General features: G+C 51.2%; 1 protein-coding gene across 2 annotated transcripts in view; it reads right to left on the bottom strand.

The window, feature by feature from the left end:
* Window positions 1-22,015, bottom strand: part of LOC119964316 (collagen alpha-1(XXIV) chain-like) — a 341,532-nt gene that overhangs the window by 46,800 nt on the left and 272,717 nt on the right. For both annotated transcript variants that reach the window (XM_038793605.1, XM_038793606.1), the window contains 4 exons: window positions 14,599-14,652; window positions 13,143-13,196; window positions 7,427-7,480; window positions 3,047-3,100 (listed from right to left, as the gene is read on the bottom strand). In XM_038793605.1, coding sequence (XP_038649533.1) covers window positions 3,047-3,100; window positions 7,427-7,480; window positions 13,143-13,196; window positions 14,599-14,652 — 216 coding nt within the window. The remainder of the gene's footprint in view (window positions 1-3,046; window positions 3,101-7,426; window positions 7,481-13,142; window positions 13,197-14,598; window positions 14,653-22,015) is intronic.

The following is a 22,015-nucleotide window of genomic DNA, read 5'->3' as shown; positions in this document are numbered from 1 at the left end:
TGTGGTGTGGCAAAGTCAGTGCTTATTACCCATCCCTAATTGTCCCTTGAGAAGGTGGGGGTGAGCTGCCTCCTTGAACCTCTGCAGTCCTTGTGCTGTAGGTACACCCACCGTGCTGTTAGGGAGGGAGTTGCGGGATTTTGACCCAGCGGCAGTGAAGGAACGGCGATATATTTCCAATTCAGGATGGTGAGTGGCTTGAATAATAGTTATAATAATCTTTATTAGTGTCACAAGTAGGCTTACATTAACACTGCAATGAAGTTACTGTGAAAATCCCCCAGTCGCCACATTCCGGCGCCTGTTCGGGTACACAGAGGGAGAATTCAGAATGTCCAATTCACCTAACAGCACGTCTTTCGGGGCTTGTGGGAGGAAACCGGAGCACCCGGAGGAAACCCACGCAGACACGGGGAGAACGGGCAGACTCCACACAGACAGCGACCCAAGCCAGGAATCGAACCCGGGTCCTTGGCACTGTGAAGCAACAGTGCTAACCACTGTGCGGCCGTGCCGCCTATAAAGGGGAGCATGCAGGCGGTGGTGTTCCCCATGTGTGCTGCCCCTGTTTTTCTACATGGGAGGTGCTGCTGAAAGATCCTTGGAAAACTCTCCTATTGTAACCTGTATACCAGGTACACATCTACGATAGGCTGGTGGTAAAGGTAGTTAATGTTTAAGGTGATAGATTGTGTACCAATCAAGCGGGGCTGCTTTGTCCTGGATGGTGTCGAGCATTTTGAGTTTTGTTGGAGCTGCACTCATCCAGGCAAGTGGAGAATATTCCATCACACTCCTGACTTGTGCTTTGTAGATGATGGACAGGCTTTGGGGGGTCAGGAGGTGAGTTACTCACTGTAGGATTCCTAGCCTTTGACCTGTCCTGGTAGCCACAGTATTAATGTGGCTGGGTCCAGTTCAGTTTCTGATCAATGGTAACCCCCAGGATGTTGACAGTGGGGGAATTCAGCGATGTCAATACCATTGAATGTCAAGGGGCGGTGGTTAGATTGGAGATGGTCATTGCCTGACACTTGTGTGGTACAAATGTTGTATCTCACTTATCAGTCCAGTCTGGAATGTTACCCGGGTCTTGCTGCAGAAGAACACAGACTGATTCAGAATCTGAGAAGTCGTAAATGTGGAAACATCAGCGAGCGTTCCCATCGCTGACCTGGCGATGAAAGGAAGGTCTCTGATGGAGCAACTGAAGATCAGTCCATTCCTCATTAACCTTTAGAAGGTGGCAGTGAACCACTTTCTTGAAAATTGAGTGGCTTGATAGGTCATTTCAGCGAACCGTTAAGAGTCAATGGTATTGCTGTGGGTCTGGAGTCACGTGGAGGCCAGACAGAGTAAAGGTAGCAGATTTCCCATTTTCCTCTCTGAAGGACTTTCAGGAACAAGTTGGTTTCTTTCGATAATCCAACAGTTTGATGGTCACCGTTACTGACACCTGGAGCGGGGGGTTTACAGGTTTCTGAGATCCTCACCCCACCCGTCACGGCCCACCTTGAGGATGTGCCATTGAAGGGGGGGTGGGATCGGTGAAGGAGGTTCTCCCCAGACCTGGTCGTGCGCCAGCCCATGGGACTAAATCTTCTGGGTTTGCCACATGGCCTGGCCTTCTCTGACACCAGCAGGGGCGGATGAAGCCCTAAAATGTCTCGATGCCTCGCCTGTCCCCCGTTAATGTTCTGACAGACCGGAGGCAGGAAGGACATCTGCTAGATTTTACACCCCCCCCCTCCCTCCCCCCCCCCCCCCCCCCCCCCCCCCCCCCGAATCTTCAAACCCTTCAACGGCAGTGTAAAATCCAGACTTAGCTTTCTATAACGTTCATTTAATTAATTGCATTTAACTTCCCTCTCCGGGCTATTGGGATTTGAACTGGTGTTCCCAATGTTCCAGGCCTCTGGAAAAATATGTTACGATCCCGGCTGATGTTCATCCCGGACAAAACTCCGGAGTGAAACCTGCCTTGTTAGATTCTGGCCGACTTCTCCTGGCTGTCCGTGCCAATGGGATCCTCCGGTTCCGGCAGCGGGACACACACGCTGCGGGTTTCCCGGAGGTGTGGGGTGGATTCAGTGGGAATTCTCATTGGCCACGGCGGACCAGAGATTCTGACATCTGAGGGAAGTATTTACGTTTCCTCACAAAGACTAGTCCAGTCACATAACTGTTACACACCCATTACATTGGCTTTTTATAGTCATAGAGTCTTTTAAAAATAAATTTAGAGTGCCCAATTCATTTTTTCCAATTAAGGGGCAATTTAGCGTGGCCAATCCACCCACCCGACACATCTTTGGGTTGTGGGGGTGAAACGCACGCAGACACGGGGAGAATGTGCAAACTCCACACGGACAGTGACCCAGAGCCGGGATCGAACCTGGGACCTCGGCGCCGTGAGGCAGCAGGGCTAACCACTATGCCACTGTGCTGCACCTGAGTCGTGAAGTTTGTAACAGCATGTAAAGAGGCCGTTCAGCCCATCGTGTACAGGCTGACCATCAAGCACCTACGTACTCCAATCCCATTTTCCAGCACTTGGCTCGTAATCATTCCCTTGTCAGGAAGATGTTTCACCACCACCTTCTCATGGATAATTAGGTAGCCTTGTGAGCGAGACCTACATCCCTGAATGAACTTTTAAAAATCCCTACTTCCCACACTAATGTGGATATGAGATCGCCAATTCACCATCAATTTTTGGCAAATGAGGAGGCATCTTTTGCTGCCGTTGCCCTTGTTCGCCAGGTGCGGGATTGAGTGACGTGAGGACTGTATCTGTGTTGGATTGTGCATTGTTGTACATTGCTGTACAACCTGGGGAAAAAGACAGCTTAACAGGGAAAGTCAGGGGGGATTGTGCCATTGAGTATAAAGATTGTGCTGGAAATAACTGCACTCATTGTACAAATGAAGCAATGTCGATTCAAGCTGTTCCTTCCTCCAATTCATTGCGTAAAATGGAAAGGAAGTTGTTCCCCAGCAGTTTAAGGGTTAAAGAACACTGCTTTGTGTAATGAGGGATACTCACCGACACACCTGGTTTCCCTGGCTCACCACGAGATCCTTTCGTCCCCTTTTCACCCTGAAAACATTTGAGAGAGCTCAGAATTAACGTTCAGTTGGCTAGACATCTGGGGCGAAATTCTCCGACCCTGCGGGAGGTCGGAGAATTTCGCCCAGGGCCGCCGAAAATCCCGCCCCCGCTGTGGCAGAAATTCTCCGCCACCCGGCAATTGGCGGGGGCGGGAATCGCGCCACGTCGAGCGGCAAGCCCCCTGCGGCGATTCTCCGGCCCGCGATGGGCCGAAGTCCCGCTGCTGGGAGGCCTCTCCCGCCGCCGAGGTTTGAACCGCCTCTGGTGGCGGCCAGCACATCCTGCCCTTGTCTCAGACTTGCTGCATTTCCGAGGTTCCTATTGGAGATGCCTCCAGCAGCCTGTCCAATCAGCACATTCCAGGGCACAACATCTCACTGACCCCCCTCCCCCCCCCCCCTTTAAAAACCAGCGATTTAGCTTTGTGAGCTAAACCAGCCCCTGAGTATGGTTCCCGGAGTATGGTTATTGGCTAGTGTTGTGGTCGGACATCAATGTGTTTCCCTGTTATTTAACTTTGAAAATTTTGAATCGAGATTCAAACATTTCTGTCAATTTCTCCATTGCTGACAATTCGCAAGCTTAAACAGCAGAAAAATACATTTGAAGTACAGTATGGTTGTTGTTTTTAAATTGAGGTTGATTAATGGACAAAATAAGCGTTTTCTCTCCCCTCACCCGCGAGCCTTTGTGACAAATGGAACAAATCAACTGCAGTCAAGGCACAGACATTAGCACTGAGCTTCTTCTCTGTCGCTGGGGTCAAAATCCTGCAACTCCCTCCCTAACAGCACTGTGGGTGTACCTACACAACATGGGCTGCTCACCGCTACTTTCTCAAGAGCGATTAAGAATGGCTAACAAAGGGCAGCACGGTGGCGCAGTGGGTTGGCCCTGCAGCCTCACGGCGCCGAGGTCCCAGGTTCGATCCCGGCTCTGGGTCACTGTCCGTGTGGAGTTTGCACGTTCTCCCCGTGTTTGCGTGGGTTTCTCCCCCACAACCCAAAGATGTGCAGGGTAGATGGATTGGCCACGTTAAATTGCCCCTTAATTGGGAAAAATGAATTGGGTACTCTAAATTTATTTTTAAAAAAGAATGGCTAACAAATGCTGGCTCAGCCAGTGGCACCCGCACCCCATGAATTAATACATTTTAAAAAAGAGTTCAAAGGTTTCATAAGGCCATAAGACATAGGAGCAGAATTAGGCCACTCGGCCCATCGAGTCTGCTCCGCCATTCGATCATGGCTGATATTTTCTCATCCCCATTCCCCTTCCCTCTCCCCATAACCCTTGATCCCCTTATTAATCAAGAACCTATCTATCTCTGTCATTAAAGACACTCAGTGATTTGGCCTCCACAGCCTTCTGCGGCAAAGAGTTCCACAGATTCATCACCCTCTGGCTGAAGAAATTCCTCCTCATCTCTGTTTTAAAGGATCGTCCCTTTAGTCTGAGATGGTGTCCTCTGGTTCTAGTTTTTCCGACAAATGGAAACATCGTCTCCACATCCACTCTATCCAGGCCTCTCAGTATCCTGTAAGTTTCAATAAAATCCCCCCCTCATCCTTCTAAACTCCAACGAGTACAGACCCAGAGCCCTCAACCATTCCAGATAATTCGCAACAGAATTTTAAAAAGTGTATCTTCATTGTCATACCGTCACTTCACTGTGAGACTGTGAGGGTGAGTGAACATTAGGCTTTATTAACCATGAACTCGCCTGCTAGAGTTGGCTGTACAAATAAGTGCCACCCACAGGTGGCTGGACTATATATGGCCCCGGTGAGGGCGGAGCCAGAGGCGGAGCCAACCGGGGTTCCAGTACAGTACCTGGAACGTATCACCACTTCCAGGTCATAGGTCACAATAGGTCACATCATTATACAGGCAGCTCATGCATTCGGTGAATACATTCACCACATTCACACACACACTTTCTTCCTGGAGGGAATAATGGGGGAAGTGGCGGAAGGATTCCTGGGCTGATTATCAGCCCATTGAACCGCACTGTGAACATTCCTCCTCTGGCCCAGAAGTCCTGGCATTGGACTCGAACCAGGAGTTTCTGGTGCACAGTTGGGGACGATATCCACTGTGCCACAGGACCTACTGGCAAAGGGACCAGTGGGGGAGATGGGGGGAGAATTTCTCTCACTCAGCGAGCTGTTGTGATGTGGAAGGTGCTGCCTGAAAGGGCGGTGGAAGCAGATTCAATAATAACTTTCAAACAGGAATCGGATAGAGACTGAAAGGAGAGAAACCTGCCGGGTTTGGGGGAAAGGAGCAGGGGGAGAACCTCTTTCAAATCGCCAACACAAGCGCGATGGACTGAGTGACCTCCTTCTGTGCTGTAGCTTTCTCTGACTGCAAAAAAATGAGTCTTTGAATTTCCTGGGCCGACATTGTTCACAGTGCAAATCCTGCATTTTAACACTACTTAGTTCGGGGGCTGGATTCTCCGCACTCTGACACCAAAATCGCAGCCGGCGCCTGGGCGGAGAATCCATTTCCCCGCACGGAATCGGGACCGCCGCTGGTTCCCCTATTCTGTGGGCATATCACCTACCTGCAGCCATTGTTAGAGGCTCGCCCCGCCATTCTCCCCCCGCCGATCGGCCACAATCCCGACGGCGTGGACCATTCCCTGCTAGCCCCCTGCAGCGGGGAATATGTGGCCCTTTCACGCCAGGATCTTTCTTTATAAATTTAAACAGTATAGCAGCTGATCTGCTTCTGAGATTTTCAATATTTTCTGATGTGCCACTGCAGTGTGCAATAAGACTGAGAAGGCAGTCCCTACTTACACGGTTATTATGTAATAAAGAACAAGAGAGTCTGTGGATTTTATTGGAAAAACAGAACATCCAGATGTTTGTGCATTAAGCTCGGAGTGTCTGGACGGTTTTGTTATGCAGTCTCCCCAAGGCAGTCGAATCCAAACCGATTGCTAAACGATATCAGCAGCCTGACATTGACTTTACTGCCACTTAACGTTAAAGTTCACAGTTCAGACGACAGTTCAGGTTAAAGGGGTGTTTTACCAGAAAGAAGGTGTGAGACAATGGAAGCAGCAACTGTGTTTACAGTGGTTAGCCTGCTAGTCTCCAAAGTCCAAGGAAAGTGCTATGACTGCTAAGTTATAAGTGGTTCTGCTGTAAGATACCTATTTAATTCCAAGATAGAATAGAGTGTACATCGAATGAACAGCTAGAATCGGCATTTCTACCTGGATACAAGGCTTGTGCGATGCCATGGAGATGGGTTTTGAGATCTGAAGGGTTTATAGAATAGAACAGTACAGCACAGAACAGGCCCTTCGGCCCTCGATGTTGTGCCGAGCAATGATCACCCTACTTAAACCCCCGTAACCCAACAATCCCCCCATTAACCTTACACTATGGGCAATTTAGCATGGCCAATCCACCTAACCCGCACATCTTTGGACTGTGGGAGGAAACCGGAGCACCCGGAGGAAACCCACGCACACACGGGGAGGACGTGCAGACTCCACACAGACAGTGACCCAGCCAGGAATCGAACTTGGGACCCTGGAGCTGTGAAGCATTGATGCTAACCACCATGCTACCGTGAGGCTTCGTGAGGTTTCTCAGATATTCGTGAAAACCTAGGATACGGGATCCAGGTGGGAGGCACAGCCTGAGGCCAAAAATCTCTCTGGCTCTGTGCATGAATGCGGTTGGCAGCTCATACTTAGATTAAAAAGACCAAATTCACGAGGATTTGAAACAAGGCTGGAAGATTCAACTAGCTTAAGTTGGGGGGGAGATTTGCCTGGAAGATCCTCTCAACAAGACAGGTCTGGGGTTAAAGATTCCCAGCTTGAAAAGGACAGAAACTGAAGTAAAACCTTGGAAGCTAAGAATCACTTTGGACTGGGTCTGGGGGAAAATAGAATGACGACTTAAGTGACGGTGTAAAATATACATATCAAGTGCATTTATCGACAGTGTTAAAAGTAAAAGGGGAAAGTGCTGTTTTGTATTTTAAAGTAAACGTTGCCGAGAAAAAGTTTTTTTTTGTCAAAAGTGCTTTTAGTTTGTTGTCACAGTAAAATTAATAAAAAATCAAATCTTGACTTTGCCGTTCCATCCTTTCACTAAGGGTCTCTTTATATCTGATGAAGTGAAAGTCTAGTAAATGCCCTCCACAATTGGGATACAATTAACATTCTCACTCTCCTGATTTAAAGGCAGGAGTGCTACCACCTGACCATGGCGGACTCCTGACGTTAGCTTCGTTCTCGCTGACTATACACCAGGAGAATTGGTTAATTGTGTCTGATGTCCGTACCTTGTTTCCTTTTTCTCCTTTAGGTCCCTGTTCTCCTAATTCACCCGGATGTCCCTGAATGGAGGAAAACAAAACATTACGCTGGTGTGGATTCAGAGTGCGAACCAGAGAGAGAAGAGGTTGAATTTATATTCCGCCTTCCACAACATTCTTCGCAATCAACAAAATACTTCTTTGATGAGAAGACGCTACTTTAATGAAGGAAGCAGCATCAGCCACCATGTGGACAGCAAGCTCCCACAGACAGCACTGTGATAACGATCAGATAATCTGTCTAATGTTGGCCAGGACACTGGGGAGAACTCCCCAGCTTGTCTCCGAAGTAGCGGAGGAGTGATAATTACTTCCACTGGGAATGCAAACGGGCCTCATTTTAATGTCTCCATTAAATAGCGGCACCTCCAATAAGACCATAAGACATAGGAGTGGAAGTAAGGCCATTCGGCCCATCGAGTCCACTCCACCATTCAATCATGGCTGATGGGCATTTCAACTCCACCTCCCAGCATTCTCCCCATAGCCCTTAATTCCTCGCGACATCAAGAATTTATCTATCTCTGCCTTGAAGCCATTTAGCGTCCCGGCCTCCACTGCACTCTGCGGCAATGAATTCCACAGGCCCACCACTCTCTGGCTGAAGAAATGTCTCCGCATTTCTGTTCTGAATTTACCCCCTCTAATTCTAAGGCTGTGCCCACGGGTCCTCGACTCCTCGCCTAACGGAAACAGTTTCTTTGCGTCCATCCTTTCTAAGCCATGTATTATCTTGTAAGTTTCTATTAGATCTCCCCTTAACCTTCTGAACTCCAATGAATACAATCCCAGGAACGCCAGCCGTTCCTCATATGCTAGACACGCCATTCCAGGGATCATCCGTGTGAATCTCCGCTGGACACGCTCCAGTGCCAGTATGTCCTTCCTGAGATGTGGGGCCCAAAACTGGACACAGTACTCCAAATGGGGCCTAACCAGAGCCTTATAAAGGCTCAGTAGCACATCGCTGCTTTTATATTCCAACCCTCTTGAGATAAATGACAACATTGCATTCGCTTTCTTAATCACGGATTCAACCTGCATGTTTACCTTAAGGGAATCCTCGACTAGCACTCCCAGATCCCTTTGTACTTTGGCATTATGAATTTTCTCACCGTTTAGAAAGTAGTCTATGCTTGGATTCTTTTTTCCAAAGTGCAAGACCTCACATTTTCTCACGTTGAAATGCATCAGCCATTTCCTGCACCACTCTCCCAAACTGTCTAGATCCTTCTGCAGCCTCCCCACTTCCTCAGCACTACCTGCCTGACCACCTAACTTCGTATCATCAGCAAACTTCGCTAGAATGCCCCCAGTCCCTTCATCCAGATCATTAATATATATGGTGAACAGCTGCGGCCCCAACACTGAACCCTGTGGTACAGCACTCTCTCAGTACTGACCCACTGACAGTGCGGCACTCCCTCAGTACTGACCCTCTGACAGTGCAGCACTCTCTCAGTACTGACCCTCTGACAGTGCAGCACTCCCTCAGTACTGACCCTCTGACAGTGCAGCACTCCCTCAGTACTGACCCTCTGACAGTGCAGCACTCCCTCAGTACTGACCCTCTGACAGTGCAGCACTCTCTCAGTACTGACCCTCTGACAGTGCAGCACTCCCTCAGTACTGACCCTCTGACAGTGCAGCACTCCCTCAGTACCGACCCTCTGACAGTGCGGCACTCCCTCAGTACTGACCCTCTGACAGTGCAGCACTCTCTCAGTACTGACCCTCTGACAGTGCGGCATTCCCTCAGTACTGACCCTCTGACAGTGCGGTACTCCCTCAGTACTGACCCTCTGACAGTGCAGCACTCCCTCAGTACTGACCCTCTGACAGTGCAGCACTCCCTCAGTACTGACCCTCTGACAGTGCGGCACTCTCTCAGTACTGACCCTCTGACAGAGCAGCACTCCCTCAGTACTGACCCTCTGACAGTGCGGCACTCCCTCAGTACTGACTCTCTGACAGTGCGGCGCTCCCTCTGTACTGACCCTCTGACAGTGCGGCACTCCCTCAGTACTGACCCTCTGACAGTGCGGCACTCCCTCAGTACTGACCCTCTGACAGTGAGGCACTCCCTCAGTACTGACCCTCTGACAGTGCAGCACTCCCTCAGTACTGACCCTCTGACAGTGCAGCACTCCCTCAGTACTGACCCTCTGACAGTGCAGCACTCCCTCAGTACTGACCCTCTGACAGTGCGGCACTCTCTCAGTACTGACCCTCTGACAGTGCAGCACTCCCTCAGTACTGACCCTCTGACAGTGCGACACTCCCTCAGTACTGACCCTCTGACAGTGCAGCACTCTCTCAGCACTGACCCTCTGACAGTGCGGCACTCCCTCAGTACTGACCCTCTGACGGTGCAGCACTCCCTCAGCACTGACCCTCTGACAGTGCGGCACTCTCTCAGTACTGACCCTCTGACAGTGCGGCACTCCCTCAGTACTGACCCTCTGACAGTGCAGCCCTCCCTCAGTACTGACCCTCTGACAGTGCGGCACTCCCTCAGTACTGACCCTCTGATAGTGCAGCACTCCCTCAGTACTGACCCTCTGACAGTGCGGCACTCCCTCATTACTGACCCTCTGACAGTGCAGCACTCCCTCAGTACTGACCCTCTGACAGTGCGGCACTCCCTCAGTACTGACCCTCTGACAGTGCGGCACTCCCTCAGTACTGACCCTCTGACAGTGCGGCACTCCCTCAGTACTGACCCTCTGACAGTGCAGCACTCCCTCAGTACTGACCCTCTGACAGTGCAGCACTCCCTCAGCACTGACCCTCTGACAGTGCAGCACTCCCTCAGTACTGACCCTCTGACAGTGCGGCACTCCCTCAGTACTGACCCTCTGACAGTGCGGCACTCTCTCAGTACTGACCCTCTGACAGTGCAGCACCCTCAGTACTGACCCTCTGACAGTGCCGCACTCTCTCAGCACTGACCCTCTGACAGTGCAGCACTCTCTCAGTACTGACCCTCTGACAGTGCGGCACTCTCTCAGCACTGACCCTCTGACAGTGCAGCGCTCCCTCAGTACTGACCCTCTGACAGTGCGGCACTCCCTCAGTACTGACCCTCTGACAGTGCGGCACTCTCTCAGCACTGACCCTCTGACAGTGCAGCGCTCCCTCAGTACTGACCCTCTGACAGTGCGGCACTCCCTCAGTACTGACCCTCTGACAGTGCAGCACTCCCTCAGTACTGACCCTCTGACAGTGCGGCACTCCCTCAGTACTGACCCTCTGACAGTGCAGCACCCCCTCAGTACTGACCCTCTGACAGTGCGGCACTCCCTCAGTACTGACCCTCTGACAGTGCAGCACTCCCTCAGTACTGACCCTCTGACAGTGCGGCACTCCCTCAGCACTGACCCTCTGACAGTGCTGCACTCCCTCAGTACTGACCCTCTGACAATGCAGCACTCCCTCAGTACTGACCCTCTGACAGTGAGGCACTCCCTTAGTACTGACCCTCTGACAGTGCAGCACTCCCTCAGTACTGACCCTCTGACAGTGCGGCACTCCCTCAGTACTGACCCTCTGACAGTGCGGCGCTCCCTCAGTACTGACCCTCTGACAGTGCAGCACCCCCTCAGTACTGACCCTCTGACAGTGCAGCACTCCCTCAGCACTGACCCTCTGACAGTGCGGCGCTCCCTCAGTTCTGACCCTCTGACAATGCAGCACTCCCTCAGTACTGACCCTCTGACAGTGCAGCACTCCCTCAGTACTGACCCTCTGACAGTGCAGCACTCCCTCAGTACTGACCCTCTGACAGTACAGCACTCTCTCAGTACTGACCCTCTGACAGTGCAGCACTCCCTCAGTACTGACCCTCTGACAGTGCAGCACTCTCTCAGGACTGACCCTCTGACAGTGCGGCGCTCCCTCAGTACTGACCCTCTGACAGTGCAGCACTCCCTCAGTACTGACCCTCTGACAGTGCAGCACTCCCTCAGTACTGACCCGCTGACAGTGCAGCACTCCCTCAGTACTGATCCTCTGACAGTGAAGCACTCCATCAGTACTGACCCTCCGACACTGCGGCACTCCCTCAGTACTGACCCTCTGACAGTGCAGCACTCCCTCAGTACTGACCCTCTGACAGTGCAGCACTCCCTCAGTACTGACCCTCTGACAGTGCAGCCCTCCCTCATTACTGACCCTCTGACAGTGCAGCACTCACTCAGTACTGACCCTCTGACAGTGCAGCACGGCCTCAGTACTGACCCTCTGACAGTGCAGCACTCCTTCAGTACTGACCCTCTGACAGTGCAGCACTCCCTCAGTACTGACCCTCTGACAGTGCAGCACTCCCTCAGTATTGACCCTCTGACAGTGCAGCACTCCCTCAGTACTAACCCTCTGACAGTGCGCCCCTCCCTCAGTATTGACCCTCTGACAGTGCAGCGCTCCCTCAGTACTGACCCTCTGACAGTGCAGCACTCCCTCAGTACTGACCCGCTGACAGTGCAGCACTCCCTCAGTACTGACCCTCTGGCAGTGCAGCACTCCCTCAGTACTGACCCTCTGACAGTGCAGCACTCCCTCAATACTGACCCTCTGACAGTGCGGCACTCTCTCAGTACTGACCCTCTGACAGTGCAGCACTCCCTCAGTACTGACGCTCTGACAATGCAGAACTCCCTTAGTACTGACCCTCTGACAGTGCAGCACTCCCTCAGTACTGACCCTCTGACAGTGCGACACTCCCTCAGTACTGACCCTCTGACAGTGTGACACTCCCTCAGTACTGACCCTCTGACAGTGCAGCACTCCCTCAGTACTGACCCTCTGACAGTGCGACACTCCCTCAGTACTGACCCTCTGACAGTGCAGCACTCCCTCAGTACTGACTCTCTGACAGTGCAGCACTCCCTCAGTGCTGACCCTCTGACAGTACGGCACTCCCTCAGTACTGACCCTCTGACAGTGCAGCACTCCCTCAGTACTGACCCTCTGACAGTGCCGCACTCCCTCAGTACTGACCCTCTGACAGTGCAGCACTCCCTCAGTACTGACTCTCTGACAGTGCAGCACTCCCTCAGTACTGACCCTCTGACAGTACGGCACTCCCTCAGTACTGACCCTCTGACAGTGCAGCACTCCCTCAGTACTGACCCTCTGACAGTGCAGCACTCCCTCAGTACTGACCCTCTGACAGTGCAGCACTCCCTCAGTACTGACCCTCTGACAGTGCAGCACTCCCCCAGTACTGACCCTCTGACAGTGCAGCACTCCCTCAGTACTGACCCTCTGACAGTGCAGCACTCCCTCAGTACTGACCCTCTGACAGTGCAGCACTCCCTCAGTACTGACCCTCTGACAGTGCAGCACTCCCCCAGTACTGACCCTCTGACAGTGCAGCACTCCCTCAGTACTGACCCTCTGACAGTGCAGCACTCCCTCAGTACTGATCCTCTGACAGTGCAGCACTCCCTCAGTACTGACCCTCTGACAGTGCAGCACTCCCTCAGTACTGACCCTCTGACAGTGCAGCATTCCCTCAGTACTGCACTGGATTCTCAGCCTGAATTTGATGCCTGCATGTCTGTCATGGACCTGGAACAATGGGTTTTCTCCTGTGAGGTGTTACTAGTTATCCAGGATTGCCAGTAACAGCCTATTAACTGCACAATCAGTTCCTCAAATGTTTCTGTTTGAAATATCATACCGGTGCTCCTTGTTGTCCAGCAGCTCCTCTATTCCCCGGTATGCCTGAGTAACCCTGTGGAAATTCGGCAAAGTGATAAGAGTTATTTTCCAGGCAATGCTACTAATGTTAGCCAGTCAAGTCTCGACTCAACAGTAAAATGTTCCTCAACACAACCATTGTGGTCAAGTTCCCATAAACATAGATAGAAATCTTGGACTACGTTATTACCAGAGTAGAGTTTGAGTTATTCCATCTGAATTTGAGTTATTTATCCTGTCTCCTAAGGGTCTGACTTGCTTTTACTGCAATGGTTGCAGATTACGCCGAATTACATCCAACTTGCAGCACGTGCGCCAACTGGTTTATGTTCCACACAGACTTTCTCCTGTCCCACCATCGCTAACCCTATCAGCATATCAGCATATGTCCACCCCTCACTTTCCCTTCAATGCATCTGTTACTCAAACTCCTTAGTTACTGGAAAAGGAGGAATGTGCAGTGTTGGGCTCGAGGTGGACGGGGCGGTGGGGGGTAGGTGAGGGAATGGCACCCAGTGAGTTGGCTCATTCAGAGCACACACGATGGGCTGAATGGCCTCCTCCCGCACTGTACCAACCCTGTAATGCCTCATGGTCGCAATTTCCGCATGTTCAATACTCTGAGTAATACCCCAATTGGACTCATTAACCACCGTCTTATATTTAGGGCCCCTAGTTTTGTCTTCCCCACACAAGTGGAAACAATTATCTCTGTTTACATCATCAAATCTTTTCATCACCTTAAAAGGCCTCTATCTGCTCACCCCTCAGTCTTCCCTTTCTTCGAGGAAGGAAGCCCCTTCGGTACAAATCATTCCTGAAAATTATACCTTTCAGGATTTTTTGCACATCCTTCAGTGCCTCTTTATATTTCTGGAACAAGGAGGCGGCCACTGTGGTATTCCCAATGTTGTCTGACCAAGGTTCCCTACAAGTTTAACGTAACTTCCCTATTTGTGAATCCGGACCTTCTAGAAATGAACCTTGGGTGTTGATCTTGTTTCGACAGTTTTTTCAATATGCTTCACTCCTTTAAACAATCAGTGACTGTGGGCAGAATCTATCGGCCGACTTTCCGTTAAATCCCGCCCTGTATCTCTAAATCCCATTTCTCCTTTGCCTTATTTCACCTTGACATCCAAGGTACGTGTGACTTACCTCTTGCTCATCTAAGAGTTCATTTTTATTGAAATTAATTTGCCAATTGCACACCGATTCTGCAGGATTATTAGTGTATTTTTGCCTTCTGTTGAGCTCCTCCTCTCGATCTTCCCTGTCAGCTGCTGCTGGCAATCTGTGGGATGGCACCTCGCGCCCCCGAGCCCACATTGCTCACAGTAAAGAGCAGTGATCTCCCCAACCCTCCCCGTGGGCCGCCTCGTCCTACCCGTTACTGCCCTTGACACCGAGAATTCGGAGCACTATCCATAAATCACCTTATATCCCTCATCTCCATGTTCACCTCGATCTCCCCGGGGTCCCACTGGGCCCTGTGAAAGAGAAAAATCTGTGATATACAGTGTAAAGATGTCTCTTGTACCCAGTCACTGGAGATTAAATCATTCCCCGCGCAACGTTTTTATGTTGTCAGTTTGACCATCTGTCTGCACTTGAATCCCTCAACGTTTGAAGAGGAATCGCCTTTCAATTTAAACTGCAATTGTTTTTCAATACCGTGTTTGAGGGACAGGACCAGGTTATGTTTTGAGTTTTAAAGCTGTCAGTTTGTCATTAAAAACTTCCCAGAACAGCAAATCGTTCCAGATTCTAAAGCTTGTTTTAATAGGAAACACTCGTCTATCTTTAGCTGCTTCTATTTTGGCCCCAGAATTCTGGATCCACTCAGGCCAGCGACGGGAGGGCGGCAAGTGGGTGTACGAGACACGTGCGCTGGGAACGAGTGACCAGGCCCCTCTCAGAGGCGCAGGGAGGCCTGGGCCACATCCGGGAACGAGTGACCAGGCCCCTCTCAGAGGCGCAGGGAGGCCTGGGCCACTTCCAGTCTTTGAAGCCTCGAGTCATAATTTGAAAAAAAAAACAAACTAGGGCAGCGAGAAAAAGGGACATCATTTGGATATTTTTTGATTTACCAAATGCTTTTCTAGCCTTTTTCTGCGAAAACACGTTAGTTATCGAGGTGGAAATCTAGCTTTTGTGCGACATTCTGCTGATATTCAGTGTGGCAAGAACATTCCAACGCCCCAGAGTTGACCGGTGATAATTCTTCACCTGGAAGTGTGCTCACCTGAGACAAGTGACGCAGGCAGACGGACAAAGACACTAAACGCGAGTGTGATATTAGGAAACAGCCCAGACGGTCCAAGTTTGAGTGTTTCTTGAAGCAATCCCTTTGGCTGGCAATCCAGAGAGGAATGTTTTCGTTCTTAGGACTTCATGTTGAAAAACTATCCAGTTTCTAGTTACAGCGAACAAATAGTACGACAGCTCTGCTGTTTTAAAGCACGCACGTGCTCACACCCTCCTACACGGGATAGGAGGAGAGGCTGTGCAGAATCTGCCTGCTGTACAATATGGAACAGGAACACTTACTTTCTTTTCCTGTAGTGTTTCCTTATGCGCATAAAATTAATTTGCAAAATGTATCAAATGCAAAAAAATTAACTAGTGTCTCAATTTAAGGCCCTGTTTGATGTGGAGGCCCAGGTCAAATGCCCCCCCCCCGTGAGTGACACTGAAACCAGACCGATTGGGGATCTGTGCTGTGACCCCCTAGTGTTTGTCATTTATGTAAAACTACATCGATGACTATGTGGGGGGTAGGATCAGTAAGTTTGCGGATGACACAAAGATTGGCCGTGTGGGTAACAGCGAGGTTGAGTGTCTTGGGTTACAGGCAGATATAGACGGGATGGTCAATGGGCAGAAAAGTGGCTGATGGAATTTCACCCTGAAAAGTGTGAGCTGATACACTTTGGAAGAAGCAATTTGACAAGGAAGTATTCAATGATTGGCCTGACACTGGGCAGTTCTGAGGAACAAAGGGACCTTGGCATGGTTGTCCACTAGATCTCTGAAGGCAGAAGGAGAGGTCAATAGGGTGGCGACAATGGACAGGTTGGATAGGGGCAGCTGTTCGCCTTAGTTGAAGGGTTGGTTACGAGGGGACGCAAGTTCAAGGTGAGGGGCAGGAGTTTAGGGGGTATTTGAGGAAAAACATTTTTACCCAGAGGGTGGTGAGGGTCAGGAACGCACTGTCTGGGAGGGTGGGAGAGGCGGGTTGCCTCACATCCTTTAAAAAGTACCTGGATAAACACTTGGCACGTCTTAACATTCAAGGCTATGGGCCAAGTGCTGGCAAATGGGATTAGATAGACAGGTCAGGGCCTTTCATGTATCGGTGTGGACTCGATGGGCCGAAGGGGCCTCGTCTGCGCTGTATTATTCTGTGATTCTGTGGTATTAGGGCAGCAATCTATTGGCCCCTTCACGGACATGACGAGCCTGGTCCGGCATCGCCACCCTCGCGAGATCTAACAAGATCACATGAGGCTTTGCGATCTGGATCCCGCCCATTGAGATTTGCACATTCAACTGAGCTGTTTGGCTGACTTGAATGTGTCTGAGTCAGAGTTACCCCAGGCTGGGTATCGAACGGCCTCCCCTCGGAGACCCCCGAGCGGGCACGGTTATCACTGGATATATCTGAGTCAGAGTTACCCCAGGCTGGGTATCGAACGGCCTCCCCTCGGAGACCCCCGAGCGGGCATGGTTATCGCTGGATATGTCTGAGTCAGAGTTACCCAAGGCTGGGTATCTGACAGCCTCCCCTCGGAGACCCCCGAGCGGGCGCGGTTATCACTGAATGTGTCTGAGTCAGAGTTACCCCAGGCTGGGTATCTGACAGCCTCCCCTTGGAGACCCCCGAGCGGGCACGGTTATCACTGGATAAGTCTGAGTCAGAGTTACCCCAGGCTGGGTATCGAACGGCCTCCCCTCGGAGACCCCCGAGCGGGCACGGTTATCGCTGGATAAGTCTGAGTTAGAGTTACCCAAGGCTGGGTATCGAACGGCCTCCCCTCGGAGACCCCCGAGCGGGCACGGTCATCACTGCTTTCCACAAACGTGGACCAGCATACCAGAACTTGGCGGGGGTCTCCCAGGCAATCGGGGTGCCTGGGTGGCTGGGCCCTAGGAAGGGTGGTACCCTGGTGCCCCTGCTGCAACCCGGGACCATGGCACTGCCAGGGCATCCTGGTGGTACTTCCAGGCTGGCAGGGGCACTGCCAAGGTGCCATGCTGACAGTGTCAAGGTACCCGAGTGGCATCGTGCTGGGGATCGGGCCCTGGGGTGCCTTGCCCTGATGAGGTGGGGTGCGGAGGTGCTCAATGACCCACTAATTGGGGCGTTGGGAAGATGCGGAGGTCGCGGTGGGGATTTAGAGATCCGGGTGCCATTTATCTCTTCCTGAACTGGTACTGAGTGCGGCCGCAAGGAGCATTCCTCACAAAGGCCCAGAAATGAAGCAGAGTCCCATCGAATAACAGGGCCGTTCATGTTGCTGCCAGTGCCTGTGCCAGGAAACAGCCGCCTGAACATGCCTGACATGGGACTGTTTCCGTTAACTGGCGCCTCCTGGTCTCTACTCTCTGTTTCATCACCTTTTGCAGTTATTTGTATCTCTCCCTTTCCCCAAGATTTGTGCTAACTTTTGTTAGAAGACAATCTTGTACACTAAAGAAATTCACTATCTGGTTGGCACGGCTGCCTCACAGCGCCAGGGAGCCGGGTTCAATTCCAGCCTCGACTTACTGCCTGTCCGGAGTCTGCACGTTCTCCCCGTGCCTGCGTGGGTTTCCTCCGGATGATCCGGTTTCCTCTCACAAAGATGTGCAGGTTAGGTGGATTAGCTATGATTAATGCGTAAGGTTACAGGAATAGGGTGTTCTAGTTAGGGGACTCTTTCAGACTGTCGGTGCCGACTCAATGGGCCATTTGGCCTCCTTCTGCACTGCCAGGATTCTAGGATTCTATCTTCATGAAATGTGCTGACATATTTATCCTAATCTATATAAACGTTAAATCCCCAGGAAAGGCATTCAGTCTTTACTACAAGCTTGTCTAATGTCTGCATTTCTACCACTTCATAAAATGGGCCGGCTTAGCTTAGCGGGATAGACAGCTGGCTTGTAATACAGAACAAGACCAGCAGCACGGTTCAATTCCCGTACCGGCTTACCTGAACAGGCGCCGGAATGTGGCGACTAGGAGCTTTCCTCAGTAACTTCATACTTGTGACAATAAAAGATTATTATTATTATTAGGTGCGGGGCGCGATTCTCCGCCCCCCATGCTGGGTGGGAGAATAGCGGGAGGGCCTCCCGACATTTTTCACACCCTCCCGCTATTCTCCCCCCCCACGCCCGACCCACGCCACGAATCGCCGCTTGCCATAAAGATTCTCCGAGGCCGATGGGCCGAGCGGCCGGGCCTTCATGCCCGTTTCAACACGGCAGCAAACACACCTGCTCGCTGCCGTCGTGAAACGGGCGGCAGATGCCCATTTGGGGCATCTGGGGGCCCGATTGGCATGGCAGTACCACGGCCGTGCCAAGGGGGGCATAGGCCCGTGATCGGTGCCCATCGATCACGGGCCGTGCGTCCGTAACTGACGCACTCTTTCCCTCTGCCGCCTCGCAAGATCAAGCCCCCACGTCTTGCGGGGCGGCTGAGGGAAAAGACGGCAACTGCGCATGCGCGGGTTGGTGTTGTCCAATCTGCGCATGCGCGGCCGACATCATCGTCCGCGTCAGCCTGCGTGACGCTTGATGTGTGGCCTTGACGACCGTCGACAAGGCCGCGCCGCCGTGACGCACGGGGCCGCGCTCCTAGCCCCGCCCGGGGGGGAGATTCGGCCCCGGAAGTGGCCGTGAAAGCTGCCGTGGGTCACGGCCTGTCCCACGGCAGCCTTTACGATTCTCCGCATTTGCGGAGAATCTCGCCCGTGATCTTCCAGTCCTTCTGAAACCAATGGCCTTTCGGCTGGCTCGCCGTATCCGCCGTGGCGGGACTCGGCACACTGGGGGCGGAAAGCCCCAGACATCGCTGCTACAAGCGGGCCTTCGCACAACTCCCAGTCCAATCTTAAATCCTATTCCATTTCTTAATTCTACCCATAAAATCCTGACTACCTCCTTACTCCTCATTATATCCCCTCCACAGAAAACAACAGATTTATCCAGCGCCGTTAACGTAATGGAGTGTTGTGAGGCACATCAGAGGAAAATTATAAAACTAAGTTTGACACGGAGTCACGGAGGGAGGTCACGGGTGGAATTTTCCCATAACTTGTCAGGTTCTGGCTGAAAACAGGCCTGTATCTCTCCTGATGCACCGCCACGTTTTCAGACCAGGTCTCGAGTTACTCTGACAAAAACAAAACACCATCATTCTGGCAGGACGGGGCCCGAGAGAGCCGACTAGGCCCGGCTCCACGGAGATTAGGCAGCCATCTTTAAGGAACGCCCCCGATCAGACCGGACATTATACTGCCCCCAGCCTCACCCCCCCCCCCCCCTATTGGGGGCTCTCCCACCCCCCCTCCCCCCCTCCAGCACCGCATCATTATAGAGGATTCACCTCCCTCCCCTCACTGTCCACTCCCCTCGTCACTGACAAATTCTCTCCCCTTCAAAAGGCCTCAGCACTCTCCCCTTCCCCCCACACATAATGTAAACTCCCCCCAGTTGGGTTTCCCATGAGGGGCCGCCCCAGCACTGCCCCCTATCATGGGTTGGCACAGTGGAACCTGGCAGTGCCAACTTCTGCCAGGAACAGTGCCAGGGAGTAGTGCCCAGGCATGCCCCTCTCCCGCCTCCCCCCCCACCTTCCCAGGGGGGGCTATAGTGATCTTGGCACCCGATGGGGTATCCGCGGCTGTTTCCCATCTTCGTAAAGCTGTTGTGAACCGTGCCACGTTGTCGGGGTTTGAATATTCAGTGAGGGGGATCATGTGTCGCGTAGGCCCTTGAATAATATGTCAGCTCATTAAAATGTATTTCAATGAGGTTCCCAAATTTTGTGATCAGGGGCTTAAGTTGGGTGTTCCTTCTAAGGGCCGATGGTGGCGCAATGGGCCGAACGGCCTCGTTCTGCACTGTTGGGATTCTATGAACCTCGCTACACCACCACCGAGGGCAAAGGATAATCAGGAAACGAGATCTCGCCGGCGAGAATTCCGGTTCCAGACTCTTGCGAGATTTTGTCCACATTAAGTCAGGCGATCAAAAACTTGGTCAAGGAGTTAGGTTTTATGGAGTGTCTGAAGGGAGGAAAGGTAGAGAGGCAGAGAGATTTTGGGAGGGAGCTCCAGGGCTTAAGGCCTTGAAAGTAAGGTCACAAATGTTGCAGACATTTCAATTGGAAATGCATAAGAGGCCAGAATTAGAGGAGAGCTGGTATTTCAGAGGGCGTTGGAGCTATTACAGAGCTGGGGAGGAAAGGTACAATGGAGACATTTGAAAACAAGGATCTCATCATTACTAATCCTACTCCTTTTCTTCTACTGTTTCCCTATCTTTCCTACTAGTCTTATAATGTGGTAAATGTAGTTCTGGTCCCGACTGTTTTGCAGCCATATCTCAATCATGGCTTCCAATGTTTCATCTATTCCTTCATGGGATATGTGCATCGCTGGCAAGTCTGGCCTTTGTACCCATCCGTACTTTCCCCTGAGCTGAACGTCTCGCTCGGCCATTTCAGAGGGCAAATAAAAGTCAGCCACATTGCTGTGGGTCTGGAGTCACATGTAGGCCAGACCGGGTAAGGACGGCAGATTTCCGAAAGGACATTGGTGAACCTTGATGGGTTTTACGAAAATCGACAAGGGGTTCATGGTCACCGTCACTGAGACCCGTTTTATATTCCACGTTGATTAATTGCATTTCGATTCCACCATTTGCTAGGTGCTGGTTTAGCACAGTGGGCTAAACAGCTGGCTTGTAAAGCAGAACAAAACCAGCAGCGTGGGTTAAATTCCCGTACCAGCCTCCCCGAACAGGCGCCGGAATGTGGCGACTAGGGGCATTTCACAGTAACTTCATTGAAGCCTACTCGTGCCAGTAAGCGATTTTCATTTCTATGGAAAGTGTTAAAATTTCAATTAGAATTTCAATGTTTATCTTTAGAATGAGAGCATTAACCTGGGCCTCTGGATTATTAGTTAAGTGACCCCGGGGCTCCCCCACACCCTCCAAGTTTAATTTACACCCAAAATTCAATTAAATTATTCCTTATACTCTGTGTTTTTGTATAAAGAACCACATCTGGGACAAAAGCCTTGATGCCCTGCTTCTGTTCGGATGGTTAACTTACATGTTACAAGTATTTAAATTTATCCAACAATTAGAACCTCGATTTCAGGCCCGACGTACTGTACAGAGAGTCAGTTTGTTGTGTTTTTATTGAAGATTCACGGTGTTCACACTGCAATGTTAACCACCATTCCAGCCGCATTAAGTACTGCCGTTCAGTGAGTCAATGCCAAGTGGTAAATGGTCTTCAGCACTCTTGCATTATTTACTGCTGTGCACGATACCACTTTGCGAGCTGGTGCCAGTGATGTAAGTATCCATCATGAAGACTTAACGGTGAAACAACAGCTGGAGATCAGAAATTCATAAAGGTACGTAGAAATGGGAAAGGTCATTCATGTGAGTTTAATTGGACATTCTGAATTCTCCCTCTGTGTACCCGAACAGGGGCCGGAGTGTGGTGACTAGGGGCTTTTCACAGTAACTTCATTGCAGTGTCAATGTAAGCCTACTTGTGATAATAAACATTATTATTATCTCAGTCCACTATGTCAATCTTTTATAAAAAGATATGGGGAGGGA

This window comes from Scyliorhinus canicula, chromosome 4 (assembly GCF_902713615.1).
Source record: "Scyliorhinus canicula chromosome 4, sScyCan1.1, whole genome shotgun sequence".
Lineage (NCBI taxonomy): Eukaryota > Metazoa > Chordata > Chondrichthyes > Carcharhiniformes > Scyliorhinidae > Scyliorhinus > Scyliorhinus canicula.
Note: the sequence above shows the minus strand (reverse complement) of the source record. Positions and strands in the feature narration are given on the sequence as shown.